This window comes from Caretta caretta, chromosome 14, assembly GCF_965140235.1.
Source record: "Caretta caretta isolate rCarCar2 chromosome 14, rCarCar1.hap1, whole genome shotgun sequence".
NCBI lineage: Eukaryota > Metazoa > Chordata > Testudines > Cheloniidae > Caretta > Caretta caretta.
The window spans coordinates 32,272,233-32,289,827 of record NC_134219.1 but is presented as its reverse complement, the minus strand read 5'-3'; the positions used below and the strand labels follow the sequence as shown (position 1 = coordinate 32,289,827).

Genomic DNA, 17,595 nt, shown 5'->3' with positions numbered 1-17,595 from the left:
CTCAAATTGATCTCAAAAGGATTTCAAGTTAATCCCACTACTCTGCCACCATGTCAAGGTTCCTTCCCCATTCTGAACTCCAGGGTACAGATGTGGGGACCTGCATGAAATACCCCCTATGCTTATTTTTACCAGCTTAGGTTAAAACATCTCCAGGGTACAAACTATTTTACCTTTTGCCCTTGGACTTTATTGCTGCCACCACCAAGCGTCTAACAAATATATAACAGGGAAAGAGCCCGCTTGGAAACGTCTTTCCCCCCAAAATCCTCCCAAACCCTACACCCCCTTTCCTACGGAAAGCTTGATAAAAATCCTCACCAATTTGCACAGGTGAACACAGACCCAAACCCTTGGATCTTAAGAACAATGAAAAAGCAATCAGGTTCTTAAAAGAAGAATTTTAATTGAAGAAAAAGTAAGAGAATCACCTCTGTAAAATCAGGATGGTAAATACCTTACAGGGTAATCAGATTCAAAACATAGAGAATCCCTCGAGGCAAAACCTTAAGTTACAAAAAGACACAAAAACAGGAATATCCATTCCATTCAGCACCACTTATTTTATCAGCCATTTAAACAAAACAGAATCTAATGCATATCTAACTAGATTGCTTATTAGCCCTTTACAGGAGTTCTAACCTGCATTCCTGCTCTGGTATGGGCAAAAACAACACACAGACAGAGAGAGAGAACCCTTTGTTTTCCCCACCCCCCCTCCAGCTTTGAAAGTATCTTGTCTCCTCATTGGTCATTTTGGTCAGGTGCCAGCAAGGTTATCTTTAGCTTCTTAGCCTTTTACAGGTGAAAGGGTTTTTTCCTCTGGCCAGGAGGGATTTAAAAGTGGTTTGCCTTCCCTTTATATTTATGACACAGCCAAAAGACACTCCAGGACAAGGAGGCATTGCAAATAACAATAGCACCAGTATCCTCTGTTTCCCAGTGACCAGAGGCTTCCCCTCCTGCTCCCAACCAACCCTCACACCATGAATTTCGTCACTGATTTGGATGGGGCAGGGCCCCGAAGGTGGAGGGCTAACTCAGGTGGATCCTTTGATGTCTAGTCAGGGCTGAGCTCTGGCCGAAGCTTTTCCTGAAGTTGTGGCATGTGTAGGGTTTCTCTCCTGTATGGATTCTCTGGTGGGTGCTGAGGTTCGAGCTCTGACTGAAGATTTTTCCACACAGGGTATTTATAGGGAGTCTCTCCTGAGAGGGTTCTCTGGTGTCTGATGAGGTCTGAGCTCTGGCTGAAGCTTTTCCTGCAGTCAGGGCACTTGTATAGCTTTTCTCCAGAAACATGAGCTGCCTGGTGTCTAATGAGGTGCCTGTTGTCGTTGAAGCTTTTTTCACAGTCACGACACTTGTAGGGTTTCTCTTCTGTGTGGATCCTCTGGTGCTGAATGAGGTTTGAGCTCTGAGTGAAATTTTTCCCACAGTCAGGGCATATAAAAGGCTTTTCTCCAATGTGGATCCTCTGGTGCACACTAAGGGCTGAGCTCTCATTGAAGCTTTTCCCGCAATCACACTTGTAGGGTTTCTCCCCTGTGTGCAGTCACTGATGGGTGATCAGCCTGGATCTCCAAAGGAAGCTTTTCCTGCATTCACCACGTTTGATCTCTTTCCACTGAGGTGTCACGGCTGGTCAATTTCTTCAGGTGTCTTGGTTGTCCTGTGAGTGGATTTATTCCCTCTCTTCCTTAGAGGGTTTCCATTCTCCATGACTGGCTCACTCTGATGGTCACAGGCTTTTTCCTGCTCAGGACTCTTGGAAACACTCCCTTCAGATCTTCCAGATCCCCTCCCTTGTGGTGCCGCTTGCTCTGGACCTGCCTGCAGAGGAGTCTCTTCCCCGTTTTCCCTCACCATCCCGTAACCTGCAGGGATAGAGGATCTAGACAGGAGCCACTCCCTGTGCTGGTGGGCATGGGAACCTGAGAGAGGTGAATGGGGAAGGGTTTTTCACAAGGATAAAAACCAAACTAAAATCTCTGTTGGTAAAACTGAAAATCAGGAACTGAGTTCCACAGAAAAGAGGATATCGGGGAAAACCATGCTTCAACAGCCTGGAAGTTGAAGATAAACAAATTCAGGCTGGAAATAAGGCAGAATTTTTTTTAACAGTGAGAGTAATTAACCATTGGAACAATTTACCAAGGGTCATGGAGGATTCCCCATCCCTGACAACTTTTAAATCAGGATTGGATGTTTGTCTAAAAGATCTGCTCTCGGAATTAGATTGGGGAAGTTCTCTGGCCAGTATTATACAGGGGGTCAGACTAAATTATCACAGTGGTCCCTTCCAGCCTTAGAATCTATGAATCTCATGAGGAAGGGTTAGTGGCCAGATATCAGGTAGGATGGATGGGAAGCCACGAGTGACATCTGCCATGAGACTACAACATGTACTGGTAATAATTCTGAATGACCTGAGCTGAGGCAGAACTAAGAGCAAGGCCTGAAAGCCTTTTGAGTTGGTTTAAGCACTTCCTCACCTGTGCAGATGCCACTCAGGAGCTCCCTTTTCTTGGAGCCAGGGTGCTTCCCCTCTGTCCAGCTGGGATGTCAGATCAAGTCTGGGCATTGGAATCCTGATCAGGAGGGAGAGAACAGACCATATCAGGGTTTGTTACATATTGGCTGAGAACATGTCACAAAGACTGTTCCAGGATTTTAAACCCAGCTTCTTTGGCTTTGTCTAGAGTAGATGTTTTCTTCTGGAAATCTCCCACCAGTGTACCCACACAGGAGCAGCTCCACCATTAGTAGCCACAACTGGAGCACTAGGATGGACAGGAATCAGGCAACTAACTCTACCACCACCGTAACATCTAGTTGTGCTGTAAGCAGTCAGGTGACATGGCGATAAAAACACTGATGTCCCATTTGTGTGACTACTACAAAACAGCCGGGCCAAATTTTCTCTGAGGAATAGTAAATTCACAGAAAAATGCATTTTTCAGGCCACCAAAACTATCTGCTCAATCCAAGCAAATTCAATGAGTAGTTTTGCCCCCAAAATTCTTTTTCACATTTTTTAAATTAACCACTTTGGCATTTCATTTCAAAATGGCACTGGACATAAACAATGTTCTTTCAAGGAGAAAAACTGAGGGGCGTGGGAAATCAGTTTTTGTTCAAAACACCATTTTTTATTAATTATTATGATTATTATTATTTTGTTAGGCCACTGAACTGAAAACTCAGTTATTCTTTCATCATTTGGCTCTCCACTCCATCCCCTCCACCCCGCCTGGAGCTGAGCCAGCGTTACTGCAATGTAGGGGCAGAGAAGAGACAAAGCCTTTCTTCCGCAGGTCAGCACTTCAATCCAATGGACCCTCTTACACACACTGGGAGGGAGATGTGGTTTCTGCGGTAAATTCAAGGATACACACTCCGGTTACTTGATACATTCTGCAGAGCAGGGGTAATAAAGCATTTGCTGCAGTTTATGTTCCTCTACGTTTATGCAAATTATCTCATTAGGTAATGTGCATGCAATTTCACGTGGAGCAGCACACTCACCCTGTCTCCCTCCTCTCGGGCTGGGAGACTCGGTCCCTGGCCCGGCCCGGGGCGGTCGCTCTCCCGGGGCTGGCTCGGATCCGCAAGCGCTCAGGGGGGCAGAGCCAGGGGGGTCAGGGAGGACAGCAGCTCCAGGACTCGCAGACCCCCGCCCGCCCGGGAGCAGAGTTGGGGCGAGGAGGGGCCGTTAGTGAAAGGTAACTTTCCTGCCCGGCCCCAGCCCTTTCCCCCAGGTCTCTCACGTCTGCGGCTCCAAAGCTGGTGTCATCAGAGCCCGAGGCTGGTTCCAGGCCCCGGAGACAGTGTCCCCCTCCCCCCATCCTGGAGGTGGGGCAGTAGCTTTAGAGTCTGACCCTGAAGCTCCGCCTGAGATAACAGAGTAGCCTTCCCCACCCCCTACCCCCCCTTGTGTGGCCAAGGCCTGGGTAACTGACAGTTGCAGGGGTTTTTAGCAGCTGCGGGTTGTGGTATTTTGGGCTATTTGGCTGCCCTGCCACTGGCTGGAGCTGCTGGGGACCAGGAGGCTCCTGATCTGCTGCGCAAAGCCGTGGGTGACTGATGTCGGGGTGTCCCCCCACGATAGGTGCTGGAACTAGGGGTGCACGGGTTCTGCTGCACCCTGACTTGAAGTGGTTTCCATCATAAACAGGGTTTACAATTTGGTTCAATGGCTCTGGGCAACCCCACTTATGCAAATTGTTCCAGCGCCCTGACCCCCACCCATTGTGTGCCCAGCGGGCAGAGTGCACCCCTCACCTTAGCCCTGAGTGTATGGGAGGCAGCTTGAGACAAGGCTTTGGGGCTTCCCAGGCTGGTGAGGGAGCTACTGCCCCCTGCACATTCAGGGGATAATTATCCCTGAGAGCCAGCCCAGCTTTGAGGGTTTCAGGCTGCTGCAGAAAGACGGTCTGTAACCTTTCCCTGCTGGGAAGAAACCAGCATGAGCTGCCACCATCACAAATATTGTTGAAATCACATTTTCCCAACTCTCTAATTGTGTAGTGAATGGCAGTACCCTACTGTGGCCATTCATTCTGCCATTTCGTCCCCCTTGTCTGTGGGAGTCTTTTCCTTTGCCTACTATGGGCTTTCGGTCAGGTCCATAGGCTGTGACCCAGAGTCACTGATTCCTCTGTGGATGACTGAATCTGCACTTTTCTAGGACCTTTTCCCAGAATACCTTCTGAGGAGCTGCCGGTCCTCCCAGAGCCCCCAGAAGTCACTGGGGGAGAGAAATGTTCACTTCCTGTCCTGACACAGGCCAGCTGGAAACAGGCTGATGGCTCCTGCTCCCCACCCAGACCAGGGTGCATGGGAACCCCACTGGGAGCAGCGGGATGGGTCCTTTCTCCTGACTGTGCTGGCATGAGCAAGGGTGGCCTGGGGACCAGTACCCAGGCAGAGCTGGACGGCCAACAGGGAGCTGGGTCATGCATGCTGCTGCACTAAGCCCCAGGGACAAGTGTCAGGAGTGTTCAGGGTTGGCACAGTGCTGGGCACACAAAGGGCTAGCCTGACATCACCCCCAGCCATGAGACCCAGCACAGCCTCTGCCTCCTCCTCAGATTCCACAGGAGACTGAGAGCCTGGCCCAGCTGCAGGGCTTAAAACAGACTGGAAAAGGGGGAGACCTCACCACACCAACCAGGAGGGGGCGCTGCTTCCTCCTGCTGCGGCATGTGGGGGAGCAACGTACCCAGCCCCAGGGGAGGAGCCAGAGCTCTCCGCCTGGGGGTGGATCTTACAGGAAAAGAAGAGATCTGGGATACGATAAAGGGGTCTGGGCTGATGGGCGCCTGGCCCCGGGGGCGGCCCCGAGCCCTGGCTGGCAGCAGGGGGCAGGTTTCTCTGGGGCTCTGTCTGGTTGGTTCGCGCTGGGGGTTTCTCTCTGCTCAGGCAGGAGAGGAGGGTTCCGGCCGGACCCCCCGTGCCGCGTTCTGCTCCCAGGCGCTCATTGGCTGCGGTCGCTTGAAGGCCCTGGCTGTTGCCGCGGGAGGGGGCGGGAGGCTGCACTTCCTGGGTCAGACACTGTTGCTCCATCCGGAGCAGCCGATCCTCCTGTCCCCGCCCCAGCGGGGTCTGTGTGGGGAGAGCCCTTTCCTACCGCCCTCTGTGTCCAGCCGGAGGGGGGGACCCAGCTCTGCTCCCGGGGGGCGGGGGTCTGCGAGTCCCAGCGCTGCTGCCCCCCTGACCCCCCGGCTCTGCCCCCCTGAGCGCCGGCAGGAGCCGAGCCAGCGCCGGGGGAGCGACCGGCCCGGGCCGGGCCAGGGACCGAGTCTCCCAGCCCGAGGGGTGGGGAGAGGGAGCAGGAGGGAGACAGGGGGAAGAGACTGGAAGGGGCAGCAGGAGCAATAAGGGGGTGTATGCAGATCTCTGGTCAGATCCTCTTCTCTCCCCCCTCCCCCCCTTATGCAGAGGGAGGAATTGAACCTGTTTGGCCCACATCCCAGCTGAGTGCTAACTTCTGGGCTCTGAGTTATACTGTCGGCACCTTCTCTGGGTTTGGGACGGGCCCTGGCTGCCAGGCATGCTCTGAGCACACCTGCCAGATCAGGCCTTGCAGGGAAGTTAGGCATTCACCTGCCTGGCTTAGCCTGGTTCAGGGATCGTGCTAGGGCTCAGACGGGAGATAGTGTCCGGATGCCTAGAGGGAGGCAGCAGTGTGCTTGACCAGAACAGGAACTTAGGCAGCTAGGGAACTTTTACAGCAGTAATTTAGATGTGCAGTGAGAGCAAGGTTGTATAAAAGTGGCACCTGTAACTGGAACGTAGGCACCTAAATCTGGGCCAGTTAGCTTACCTGAATGATTACACAGGCCCAGGAGGAGGCTGTGAACTTGTGAATTTAGGAGAGGATGCCTGGCTGAATTAGCATCCGGGCTCACAGAAGATGGATGGATTGGAAGGGTTAAAGGTGTGTACTTTTGAGTTAGTGAAATAAGCCCCACAAAGGAGGAATGTTGGTCTGGGAGTAATCATTGCAAGACGGCAAGAGAGCGAGAGAGAGCTGCAGGACTGAGCGTGCCACCAGCTCCTAGGTGGCACCCCATCACTCCAGGCAAGCATGAGAAAGCCAGGAAAGGCCACAGGTAAGGGACCCCTTGTGCATCTTTAATTGCCCCCTTTTGCTTAAGCATTAGGACACTGTTTTATTACATGGTCACATATTATTTCTCAGAACTCATTGTCTCAGGAAGTTGTTGAGGCCAAGAATTTAATAAGATTCAAAAAAGGATTGGACATTTACATGGACATCACACTTCAGGTCTGAAGCCAATTTCTGGCTAGTAGAGACCAGGAGAAGACCTAATATGGGGGCATATTTTCCCACATCTGCTACACCATCCTCTGAAGCAGCTGGTGCTGGCCATTGTGAGAGACAGAATATTGGGCTAGGTCCATACCTGGGTCTGATCCCGTCTGGAAATTCCTATGTTTGTATTATACGCTGCAGGGTTTTTTCCTACAATCTTAAGTGCACATGTTTGACAGCCTGTAATATAACTGTGTCATCTGGCATGCTGACAACAACTTCCCTGTGGCCAAAATCCTATGGTAAATCTTTAGTGAAGCAGATTTGTCATATCGTCACTTCTGTCTTTTATAATTGTGCAGGCAGTGATTAATTTGTGCCGGGGCTGAGCCCTGGCACCTTGAGGCTTGGCAGTTCATAGCCCTGACACCTCTGGGCTCCTGGCCAGCAGCTGCAGCTCTCCAGTTGCCCAACTTGGAAGGCAGTGCCACCGCCACCAGCAGCACAGAAGGAAGAGTGGCAATACTGTCCCATGCCACTCTTACTTCTGTGCTGCTTCTGGCAACAGTGCTGCTTTCAGAGCTGGGCGCCCAGCCAGCAGCCGCCACTCTCCAGCTGCTCAGCTTGAGCCCCGGCACCTCTTTCATTACAGATTAAGCACTGGGTGTATATTGTTAATTATTATGCTGCTACATGTACAAGCCGGATTTCTATCCCTCTGGACTCAGATACACTTCTGATGGGTGGTTTTGTTATCACAGCAGAACAGAGAGTTGCACTAACAGCCTGGATGCCTATTCTGGATGCCACCTTTTCTGACACCAGTATCCCCTTCTGACACCAGCCTGACCCCTCTGTCAAGCAGTAGCAGTTGTCTGAAGTCTTGCAGGTTGGCTTCACAGTTGGGGAGAAATCAGTGATTATCCATGAGGGTTTCCAGCCAGCTGGTTTTCATCACACATGGGTGACTCAAGGTAACGTGCTGTGGCCACTGAACTTGAGCTATACCAACATACTCTTAAGTTTGAAATCAGTCTGTATACACTGTAAGAGTAAATTGCAGTACATCAATTCTGACACGAGAAGGACAAACTGCATGCAGGGCAATCCCTTCTCCTAGGAATCTCAACCCCACACTAGTTCCCAGACAGCAGCTCTGTCTCGAGCAGACTGTATTTAGAGACAAGTTTCATAGGGGTAGCCGTGTTAGTCTGTATCAGCAAAAACAACTAAATTTGTTAGTTTCTAAGGTGCCACAAGTACTCCTCATTGTTTTTTAATTTAGAGGGCAATCTCTCCTGCTTCTCGCGCAGCTTCTCCTGTCCCGAAGCTGCCTCTACTCCAAACCTGGCATAATCCAAAACTAACAAAGCACAATATATCATCCCAAGAATCAAAACTTGCTCACATGCCTAGGAAAAGGGTTTGGAGACTATGTGTAACAGTGCCACTTTGTGATACCTGACAGGTTTTGTTATGCACTTTATTTGCCTCTTTCTTGGGAACTGCCCTGAAATGACCCTCATAGAGTTAACAGTAACTTTTTCCCAAAGCAGTGAAAGGAATTGCTTTAAAGTGTTTATGCTTCTAGCTTCCAAATTTAAGCTAAGGTCCTTCTAGGAGCTGACAAATGCATATGAATGTCTTCCTAGCTGCTAACTGTGCACCAGAATAGAATACCCTGTAATAATTGGTCACGCTTGTGTTCATGTTTCCTAGCTGACCATTTAATGGCACACATTTTTAAAAAGTGGCTTCATTGATAGCATCCGTTTTTTAGGAACCCAGCTTGACACTTCAGGTAGGCGCAATTTCCATTGGCTCTAGCACCTCTTAAGATCCATAACCGTTTCACTGTGGGCACTTGACATGTGAGGTACTCAAAATCAGTGTCCCTGAAAGTGCAGCAGCCTCTGGGGCTGAGCAGAGCAGCCGGGGTTGCTGAAGGTGACGTGCTATGGCCAGTGAACCTGTGTATTGTGAGTTTGAGCCCAGCCCTTGATGACTTTCAGAGAATGCGTCTTGTGTACATTGCTTTCACCTGTCTAGGAACAAATACCATGGGCTGTACTTTCAGGGAAGGGGACTCTTCTTTAAATCATGATTTGAGGACTTCAATAGCTCAGACATAGGTGAGAGGTTTATTTCAGGAATGGGTGGGTGAGATTCGGTGGCCTGCATTGTGGAGGAGGTCAGACTAGATGATCATAATGGTCCCTTCTGACCTTTAATATCTATGAATCATGGGAAGCAGTGATTCTGAAAGGCACATGGTGGATAATCAGCTGAACATGAGTTCCAAGCCCAGATCCACAAGATAAGTAGGCACCTAAATCTCAGTTATAGGCTCCACAAAAACCCTGCTCTGTTCCTGCAGGCACCTAAACTCATTCAACCCCTGTTTTCAGGGTAAAAGTTCCCTCCACACCTCAGCTTCTGCCTCTGGCAATGCACACAGCTGCCTGGACACCTATCTCCCCACTAAATCCCAGAGCGAACCACAAACCAGGGGATGATACATGTTTGCTTGCCTGTGGCACCTGATCCAGTAGGTATGCCCCTGAGAACCAGTAGGCATTGGAGCCAGGGGACTGCACCCGGAGGCTCATTCCTGGGTGCCCTAACCACCAGGCTACAGATTCTCTGGCACCGTGACTCTCATTATTTGATCCACAGTGGAATGGCTTCAGCAGGAGAGATTGTGGAAGGCCCCTGTTAGACTATCCGGTAGCCCAGTGGTTGGAGCACTCACCTTGTTCAAAGCCTTTCTCCCCTTTGAGAGAAGGGGGACTTGAACCTGGGTCTCCCAAATCTCCACTTAGAGCTCTAACCACATGTCTAACCTAAAAGTTATAGGGCAAGCCCTGCCTCCACAGTCTGCTCCTCTGGCTATTTTATGCAGAGTGGGGCAGGCACCTCTCTCCTTCTCACAAGAAACAACTTAGGGGGCCTGAGCCACCTGACTCCATGAGACAGGTTCCAAGCTGGGAATTGCAAGCCAAGCTAAAAGCCTCCCTGCAGCCTGCATTGCAGGGGCCTATCTGCATTGGAGGGGCAGGACTTCAAACGCACCCCTCTTGTTGGCATCTGATACTGGCCAGTTTAGATGTCTCCCTGCCTAATGTGCTGGCTTTTGTGGATCCCATTCTAAGGCACCTGTTTCTCCCCGTTCATTGTACTGGGAGCAGCTGCACCTAACTCAGGTTTTGTGAATACCAGTACTGTTCCAGTGACTTCTTAGGTGCCTAAGAATCCAATTGCAGATCTGGGCCCAACTGTGACACTGTAGCCAAACAAGCTAATGTAATCCTTGGATGTATAAACAGGAATAGTGCATCAGAGTAGAGAGGTTGTTTTACCTCTCTATTTGGCACTGGTGCGACCACTGCTGGAATTCTGTGCCCAGTTCTGGTGTCCACAATTCTAGAAGGATTTTGAGAAATTGGAAAGGGTTCAGAGGAGAACCCTAAGAATGATTAAAGGATTGGAAAACCTGCCTTACAGTGAGAGCTCCAAAAGCTCAATCGATTTAGCTTAGCAAAGAGAAGGTGAAGGGATGACTTGATCACTGTCTATAAGTATCTTCATGGGGAAAAAAAATCTTTTATAAGTTAAGGGCTCTTCAATTTAGCAGACAAAGGTCTAACATGATCCAGTGCCTGGAATTTGAAGCTAGACAAATTCAGCCTGCAAATAAGGTGCAAGTTTGTAACAGTGAGGGGAATTAACCATTGGAACAACTTACTCAGGGTCGTGGTGGATTCTCCATCACTGACTACTTTTAAATCAAGGTTGGATGTTGTCCTAAAATATATACTCAAGTTGAAACAGGAATTATTGTGGGGCAGGTCTCTGGTCTGTATCATATAGATGATCACAATGGTCCCTTCCGGCCTTGAAGTCTATGAACAATGGAGGGAGGGGAGATCTTGTACAGAATTGTCAGAGCAAAACTCTTATGCCTGCAGAATGCAACAAGAGGCTACTTAACATTCACGTCCTTACCCGGGAGCATCTGGTTTTAAGGAACTTGCATGAAAAATCCACACTCAGAAAACAAAGTGGGATTCTCTCTTTTGTGGGCAGGAAGCCTTGAGCCAATCTAGCCTCATGGCACCAGTGGGACCTGGAGGGGGGGTAGCTCTGTATTTCATAGGTAGCGTGTGCTTTAGAATGCTCTTTTGGTTCCCTTCCTCTAACGTCAGACAAAGTGACCATAATGATTCCTTTTAGCTGTCACAGGGTGGCACAAATTTCCTTCCCCTTGTCCCTGTGCTTGGGCTGGCAAAAGAAAGGGTCACAGGTGCCTCTTGCAGGTGCTTCACCCGTGTTCTTTTATTTACAGTGGCTGTACAGTCCTGTCAAGGTTCTTTCCCCACTCTGAACTCAAGGGTACAGATGTGGGGACCTGCATGAAAACCCCCTAAGCTTATTTTTACCAGCTTAGGTTAAAACTTCCCCAAGGTGCAAACTATTTTACCTTTAGCCCTTGGACTTTATCGCTGCCACCACCAAGCGTCTAACAGATATATAACAGGGAAAGAGCCCGCTTGGAAACGTCTTTCCCCCCAAAATCCTCCCCAAACCCTACACCCCCTTTCCTGGGGAAGGCTTGATAAAAATCCTCACCAATTTGCATAGGTGAACACAGACCCAAACCCTTGGATCTCAAGAACAATGAAAAAAGCAATCAGGTTCTTAAAAGAAGAATTTTAATAGAAGAAAAAATAAAAAGAATCACCTCTGTAAAATCAGGATGGTAAATACCTTACAGGGTAATTAGATTCAAAACAGAGACTCCCTCTAGGCAAAACCTTGTTACAAAAAGACACAAAAACAGGAATATCTATTCCATTCAGCACAGCTTATTTTCTTAGCCATTTAAACAAACAGAATCTAACACATATCTAGCTAGATTACTTACTAAGTTCTAAGACTCCATTCCTGCTCTGTTCCTGGCAAAAACATCACCCAGACAGAGAGAGACTTTGTTTCTCCCTCCCTGTAGCTTTTGAAAGTATCTTGTCTCCTCATTGGTCATTTTGGTCAGGTGCCAGCGAGGTTATCCTAGCTTCTTAACCCTTTACAGGTGAAAGGGTTTTTCCTCTGGCCAGGAGGGATTTTAAAGGTGTTTACCCTTCCCTTTGTATTTATAATGCCCCCCAAATCACAGATAGGGTGAAACGCTGGCTGGGATTTCTTCCTGGAGCTCGAGGAGAAAACAGAGTTAATAAGACACATGCACCTCTAAATATACTACCAAGTATATAAAGACTAACAATATTTTCTACATCTCAAGGACGATTTTAACCAGCTGATTCTGGGAAACTTTCACGGGAGAGTGCATCAGCCACTTTGTTAGGAGCTCCTGAGATGTGTTGGATGTCGAAATCAAAATCTTGGAGAGCTAAACTCCACTGAATAGTTTTTTTTGTTGTTATTTCCCTTGGCAGTATGAAGCCACTGTAGCGCAGCATGGTTGGTTTGCAGGTGGAAACGCCGTCTCCAAACATATGGGCGTAGCTTTTCCAGAGCGTAGACAATGACTTAACATTTTTTCCCACTGACCGACCAGTTGCTTTTCCTCTCTGACAGCTTCTTGTTGAGAAACACTGCAGGGTGGAATTCTTGATCCGGTCCTTCCTGCATTAAAACTGCTCCCACACCGCGCTCGGACGCATCTGTGGTTACTAGGAATGGTTTGTCAAAGTCTGGGGCCCTTAGTACAGGGTCAGACATGAGTGTCGCTTTAAGCTGGTTAAAGGTCTTCTTACACTCTTTGGTCCATTGAATGGCATTTGGCTGTTTCTTTTTGGTTAGGTCTGTCAGTGGGGCGGTTATTTGGCTGTATTGCTATACAAATCGCCTGTAATAACCAGCCAAGCCTAAGAAGGATTGAACCTGTTTCTTTGATTTTGGGACAGGCCACTTTTGGATAGCATCCACTTTGGCCTGTAGGGGGTTGATAGTTCCTTGACCCACCTGGTGTCCAAAGTAAGTCACTCTGTTTAGGCCTATTTGACACTTCTTAGCCTTAACAGTTAGTCCTGCCTCCCTTATGCGCTCGAAGACTTTTTGTAGATGTTCCAGGTGTTCTGCCCAGGAATTCGAAAATATGGCTACATTGTCAAGGTAGGCGACTGCATATTCTCCTAATTCCGCTAGGAGACCATCTACAAGTCTTTGGAAGGTGGCAGGTGCATTCCGCAGCCCGAAAGGGAGTACATTAAATTCATACAGCCCGACATGTATGGTGAAGGCTGAGCTTTCCTTGGCGGATTCATCTAGCGGTACCTGCCAGTACCCCTTGGTTAAGTCCAAGGTAGAGATGAACTGGGCCCGTCCTAAGGGTCTTGGCCCATGTACCCGGCTGCCCTTCAGGGAAGAAGGGGGAAGCTGGGTCTTTAGCAGGGCATCCAAAGGTGTTATACCTCTGCCCTGCGACACAGGCCTTAAAATCTACAAGGGGAACAACAGGGCATCAACAGGGCATCTGTCTCTCACAAAGGGTCTCCGTGACCAGGTTCCCATCTGTTCGGATCCCATGCCCTTCAGCATGGAATAAGGCTGGGTTAAAACCCCATGTAACACTTTATTGTAAGGAAATGGAATAAACCCTGATCTCAGTTGTTTGTGTGTTTTCTCCTGAGCAGGATTACTCATTGACAACTCCAATGTGAGCTCTCAGATGGAACAAGGGGAAGAGCCATGGGTCCCAGATATCCAGGGCTGTGAAGAACAGGAGATTTCAGGTGAGGTTAAACTAACTTGGTAGCCATCAGCGAGTAAAGTAAAAATGAGGGATTCCCACCAACACCCCATGTGTTTCCCCAGTTCTGCCTTCCCCAGGACTGTCCCCCACAAGGATCGTATCCTCATCGCAGATGTCACTCATCATAGCTTCCCATCCACACTGCCTGACAGCTGGAGTGTTTGGGTGGGAACTTGTCCTTTCCCCCATTTCCTCTAGGGGATTCATTTCCTGATGTTCCAATCTCTCCATTTGTTGAGTTTGTTCCCCCACTTCTTGTTCCCCTCTCTGAGGTTCTCTGTCTCCCCAGCACAGGGAGTGACTCCTGTCTGGATTCTCTTTCTGTCCCAGCAGGTGACAGGACGGTGAGTGAGAACAAGGAGGAGACCCCTCAGCAGGAAGGTCCCGAGCAAGTGGAACCGCCTGGGATGTTATTGGGAAGAGCTGAAGGGGATATTTCCCAGAGTCGTGAGCAGGGAGAAGCCTGTGAGAGTCAGCGCAGGCTGGAGAAGCATCAGAAAAACCAGCCAGGGAAGGGAGAGGGAAAACCCACTTGCTGTGGAGAAGGACTCGAGAAACCAGAAGACTTCTCGGCCTGTCAGAGAGAAGGGAAAGGAGGTGAAAATGGAGATACACACACTGTGTCTTGGAAAAGCTGTAGACAGAGTTCAGAACTTAGTGTTCAGCAGACCATCCACCCCGGACAGAGGCCCAATAAATGTGCCGACTGTGAGAAAAGTTTTACCCAGAAATCAGCCCTTGTTAGACACCAAAGGCTGCACACGGGAGAGAAGCCCTACAAATGCAGTGACTGTGGGAAGAGCTTCAGCGTGAGCTCACACCTGATCACCCACCAGAGACTGCACACGGGAGAGAGACCCTACAAGTGCCTGGACTGTGGGAAAAGCTTCAGCGAGAGCTCAAACTTTATTCACCATCGGAGAATCCACACAGGAGAGAGACCCTATAAATGCCTGGACTGTGGGAAATGCTTCAGTAACAACTCAGACCTCACGAGGCACCACCGGACCCACACGGGAGAGAGGCCTTATGAGTGCCCGGACTGCAGGAAGAGCTTCAGCGTGAGGTCCCATTTAGCTAGACACCAGCGCGTGCATGCAAAGGAGGAGGAGCTGGAAAGCTCCCCCCTTCTTGCACATCAGAGACTCCCGTCGGACGAGAAGCTCTACAAATGCCCTGACCGCTGGAGAAGGTTCAGGGACAGCAGAGGCCTTGCCACACATCAGAGAATCCACACAGGGCAGAAATGCTACCAGTACTCCGACTGCGGGAAAAGTTTTGGGGTGAGCTCAGCTCTTTCTGAGCACCAGAGAATCCATGCAGATGAGAAACCCAGCGTCTGCCCGGATTGTGGGAAATGCTTTCTTCAGAGCTCAGGGCTGCTCCTCCACCAGATTAGCCATGCAGGGGGGAAGCCCTACACATGTGAAGAGTGTGGTAAACACTTCACTCAGAGATCAAATCTCCAGGCGCACCTCAAACATCACACAGCCGAGAAGCCCCATAAATGCACCCAGTGTGGGAAGAGCTTTGTCAAGCGCTCCATCCTGGCTAGGCACCAGATCACCCACACGGACCTGAAACCATTTAAATGCTCCACGTGCAGCAAAAGCTTCACTCAGCTCTCCAGCCTCACGAGGCATGAGAGGGTCCATGAGGCAGAGATGCTCTCCGAGCCCCCCGACTGGATGGCAGAAATGAACCATACATTCATTGATTCCAGTGGGCGGGCGTGGAACTGGGCTCGAGAGTACCCGGCTGCCCAGCTGTGGGGTGAGGAGGCAGCCATAACCAGCCCCAAACTGATCAGTGACCCTCAGCTTACGCCTGGTCTGGCAAACCCCAGGCAGGGCAGGGGAGACCTCAGCCAGCCCCTTTTAAGTGCTGCTGACCTGTCTGCCAAGCCACCAAGCTCCTCTGCCTCCTGCCAGGACAGTGCAGGGAGGGAGAATGTCTCCATCTCCCTGGACTGAAAGATCCCCCATCCCCTTAACCGCTTCCCCAGGCCGCCAGCCTCAGGAGCAGTACAAGAGGAGGGCATTATGGCTGGGATTTCCCAAGGCACCCAGAGGGCAGGATTGGAGGTGATGGGAAGCAGAGGGGGGCAGCTGGCTGCTAGGGGTATTGAGTGAGTGTCTGGAGACTGGGGAATAAGGAATCATAAAATATCAGGGTTGGAAGGGACCTCAGGAGGTCATCTAGTCCAACCCCCTGCTCAAAGCAGGGGGAGAATGGGCAGGGTTAGGATGCTGCATTCCCCTCAATTGGAGTCTCAGCATCTCTGAAAGCCGATCCTGATACTTTTAATGACCACCATTAGTCACTTGCGCCATCACTTCCTGGTAAAATCTGCTGCTTTTTCCCACCCTTTGGGTGTCTTCCCCACCCTTCTTTCCAGGTGTCCCTCCCCTGTCTCTGTATTTCTCCTCCTGTCTTCCCTCAGCATGTCCTCCGCTGCAGCAGTTCACGCAGCCATCACTCCCTTTCCCCCCATCCCCTCTGCTACAAGAACGAACAATGACTCAGTTGGGCTGGCATGTACAGTGCCATAGGGATTTAGCTTAAACCCCACCGCAAGAGGAAAGGGGGCGGGTCTTTCTGCAGACACCACTGAACCAGACTTACCTCGCGTTTGGAATGTTCCCTTCCCCTAACAAATCAAAGCTTAGATTCTGCAGAATCTGGACGTGCCAGAGGGAGCACACAAATACCTCATGCAGCTGGATGCTTGATACTGCTTTCTTACATACAACGGTTATGGTCAGTATGGAAATGTTTAAGCCGACAGATAGAGGGATGTGTATGGAGAAAATAGATAAATAGAAAAAAGACTTTCTCCTGGGGACCTCTTGAATATTTTCTAGAGCTTGTTGGAAGGATTGGACTCCCAAGTATTATTTTACACCGTTAAAGAAGACAAAAGTATCTTGCAGTGTAAAGAGGAAAAATCCATTAAACTTAAAGGGGGAAATGGTTGGAAAGGTACTTGAGTTAATCCAGTAGCAGGAACCTTTTTGTAGTTGATGGGTATCCTTCTGTTTTGTACTTTTTGATTTTAAACTGCAGGCATATGTGGTTTGAGAAAGCTCTCAAGGGAAACTTTATAAATCAAAATAAAATAATTGTACGATGGCTGAAATGCTGGCACAGCTCCTTAGGGACTTGTCAAGGAAAGTTGTGTGTGTGTGTGTGGCATGCAGCTGAGCTGGGTAAACAAGCCTGTGATCGAACAGGTTCAGTACAGCCTTTTGCAGCACCTTAGTGGCAAGGTCAGATCTGTAGCTTGGCAGGTGTTGGTGTCATTCTGGCTTAGCCCCATTCAGCTTCCCACCCTCACTCTCCTCAGGACCATCTGCAGACACTCCACAGCTTCCATTTTTGTCAGTTAATTCTAAACTAGCTTATTATGTCTGTAGGGATTTAATGTGGGGGAGGGATAGCTCAGTGGTTGAGCATTGGCCTGCTAAACCCAGAGTTGTAAGCTCAATCCTTGAGGGGGCCATTTAGGGATCTGGGGCAAAAATTGAGGATTAGTCCTGCTTTGTGCAGGGGGTTGGACTAGATGAGGTCCCTTCCAACCCTGATATTCTATGAAACAGCTCCTACAGCTTCAGGAGCTGGAGCTTTAAAAGCCTAACATTCCCTGATTAGGCCAGTCAGAGGTCTCTGTGGTAAAAGCCCTTTAGGAGGTTTCAGCCTCATGCTGCTGAGTGATTGGTTTTTTATTTTACAAGGAAAAGCTAGTACAAAAGGTAGCAGAAACCCACAACTCTGATTCTCAAGCATTTTAAATGAAATCCCAAAGCACAATTCACCCCAGAGATAAATGAAACATGCAACAGCAAAATATTGTTGCTTTATGGCCTGATGTATTGCTACTGCATGGTGTTAAATACTTTGAATTAGGATATGGCACTTTGCATACAATCTACCCAGTTCAAATCTCTCTGCTCCTTCCCCTGTTGTTCATGTCACACAAAAGTTTCTGGCTGATTCAGTGGATCACACTAGTTTCTTCTTCTAAATGTGGAAAATTCTCTCCCAT

At 49.3% G+C, this 17,595-nt stretch overlaps 1 protein-coding gene and 1 pseudogene across 5 annotated transcripts; one reads left to right on the top strand and one right to left on the bottom strand.

Annotated features, from left to right (window-relative positions):
- Nucleotides 1-404: 404 nt before the first annotated feature.
- Nucleotides 405-5,565, bottom strand: LOC142069207 (uncharacterized; annotated as a pseudogene).
- LOC125629144 (uncharacterized) lies at nt 5,268-16,689 on the top strand. 5 transcript variants are annotated; one of them, XM_075119744.1, is made up of 4 exons: nt 5,268-6,614; nt 7,543-7,752; nt 13,432-13,530; nt 13,881-16,689. In XM_075119744.1, the coding sequence occupies exons 3-4, from the start codon at nt 13,467-13,469 to the stop codon at nt 15,521-15,523; spliced, it is 1,707 nt and encodes a 568-aa protein (XP_074975845.1). In that variant the 5' UTR covers nt 5,268-6,614; nt 7,543-7,752; nt 13,432-13,466; the 3' UTR covers nt 15,524-16,689. The 5 variants fall into 5 exon arrangements, with proteins under 5 accessions (XP_074975845.1, XP_074975844.1, XP_074975841.1 ...); XM_075119743.1 differs by having other exon boundaries at nt 7,540-7,752; XM_075119745.1 differs by having other exon boundaries at nt 5,270-6,614; nt 7,540-7,752; nt 13,884-16,689.
- Nucleotides 16,690-17,595: the final 906 nt, after the last annotated feature.

Excerpts from the sequence above, each read along its gene's own strand:
- LOC125629144 (XM_075119740.1), top strand. The coding sequence starts at position 6,590 with ATGAGAAAGCCAGGAAAGGCCACAG. Across the intron at positions 6,615-13,431 it reads AAAGCCAGGAAAGGCCACAG|GATTACTCATTGACAACTCC; the intron begins GTAAGGGACCCC and ends TCTCCTGAGCAG. Across the intron at positions 13,531-13,880 it reads TGAAGAACAGGAGATTTCAG|CAGGTGACAGGACGGTGAGT; the intron begins GTGAGGTTAAAC and ends TTTCTGTCCCAG.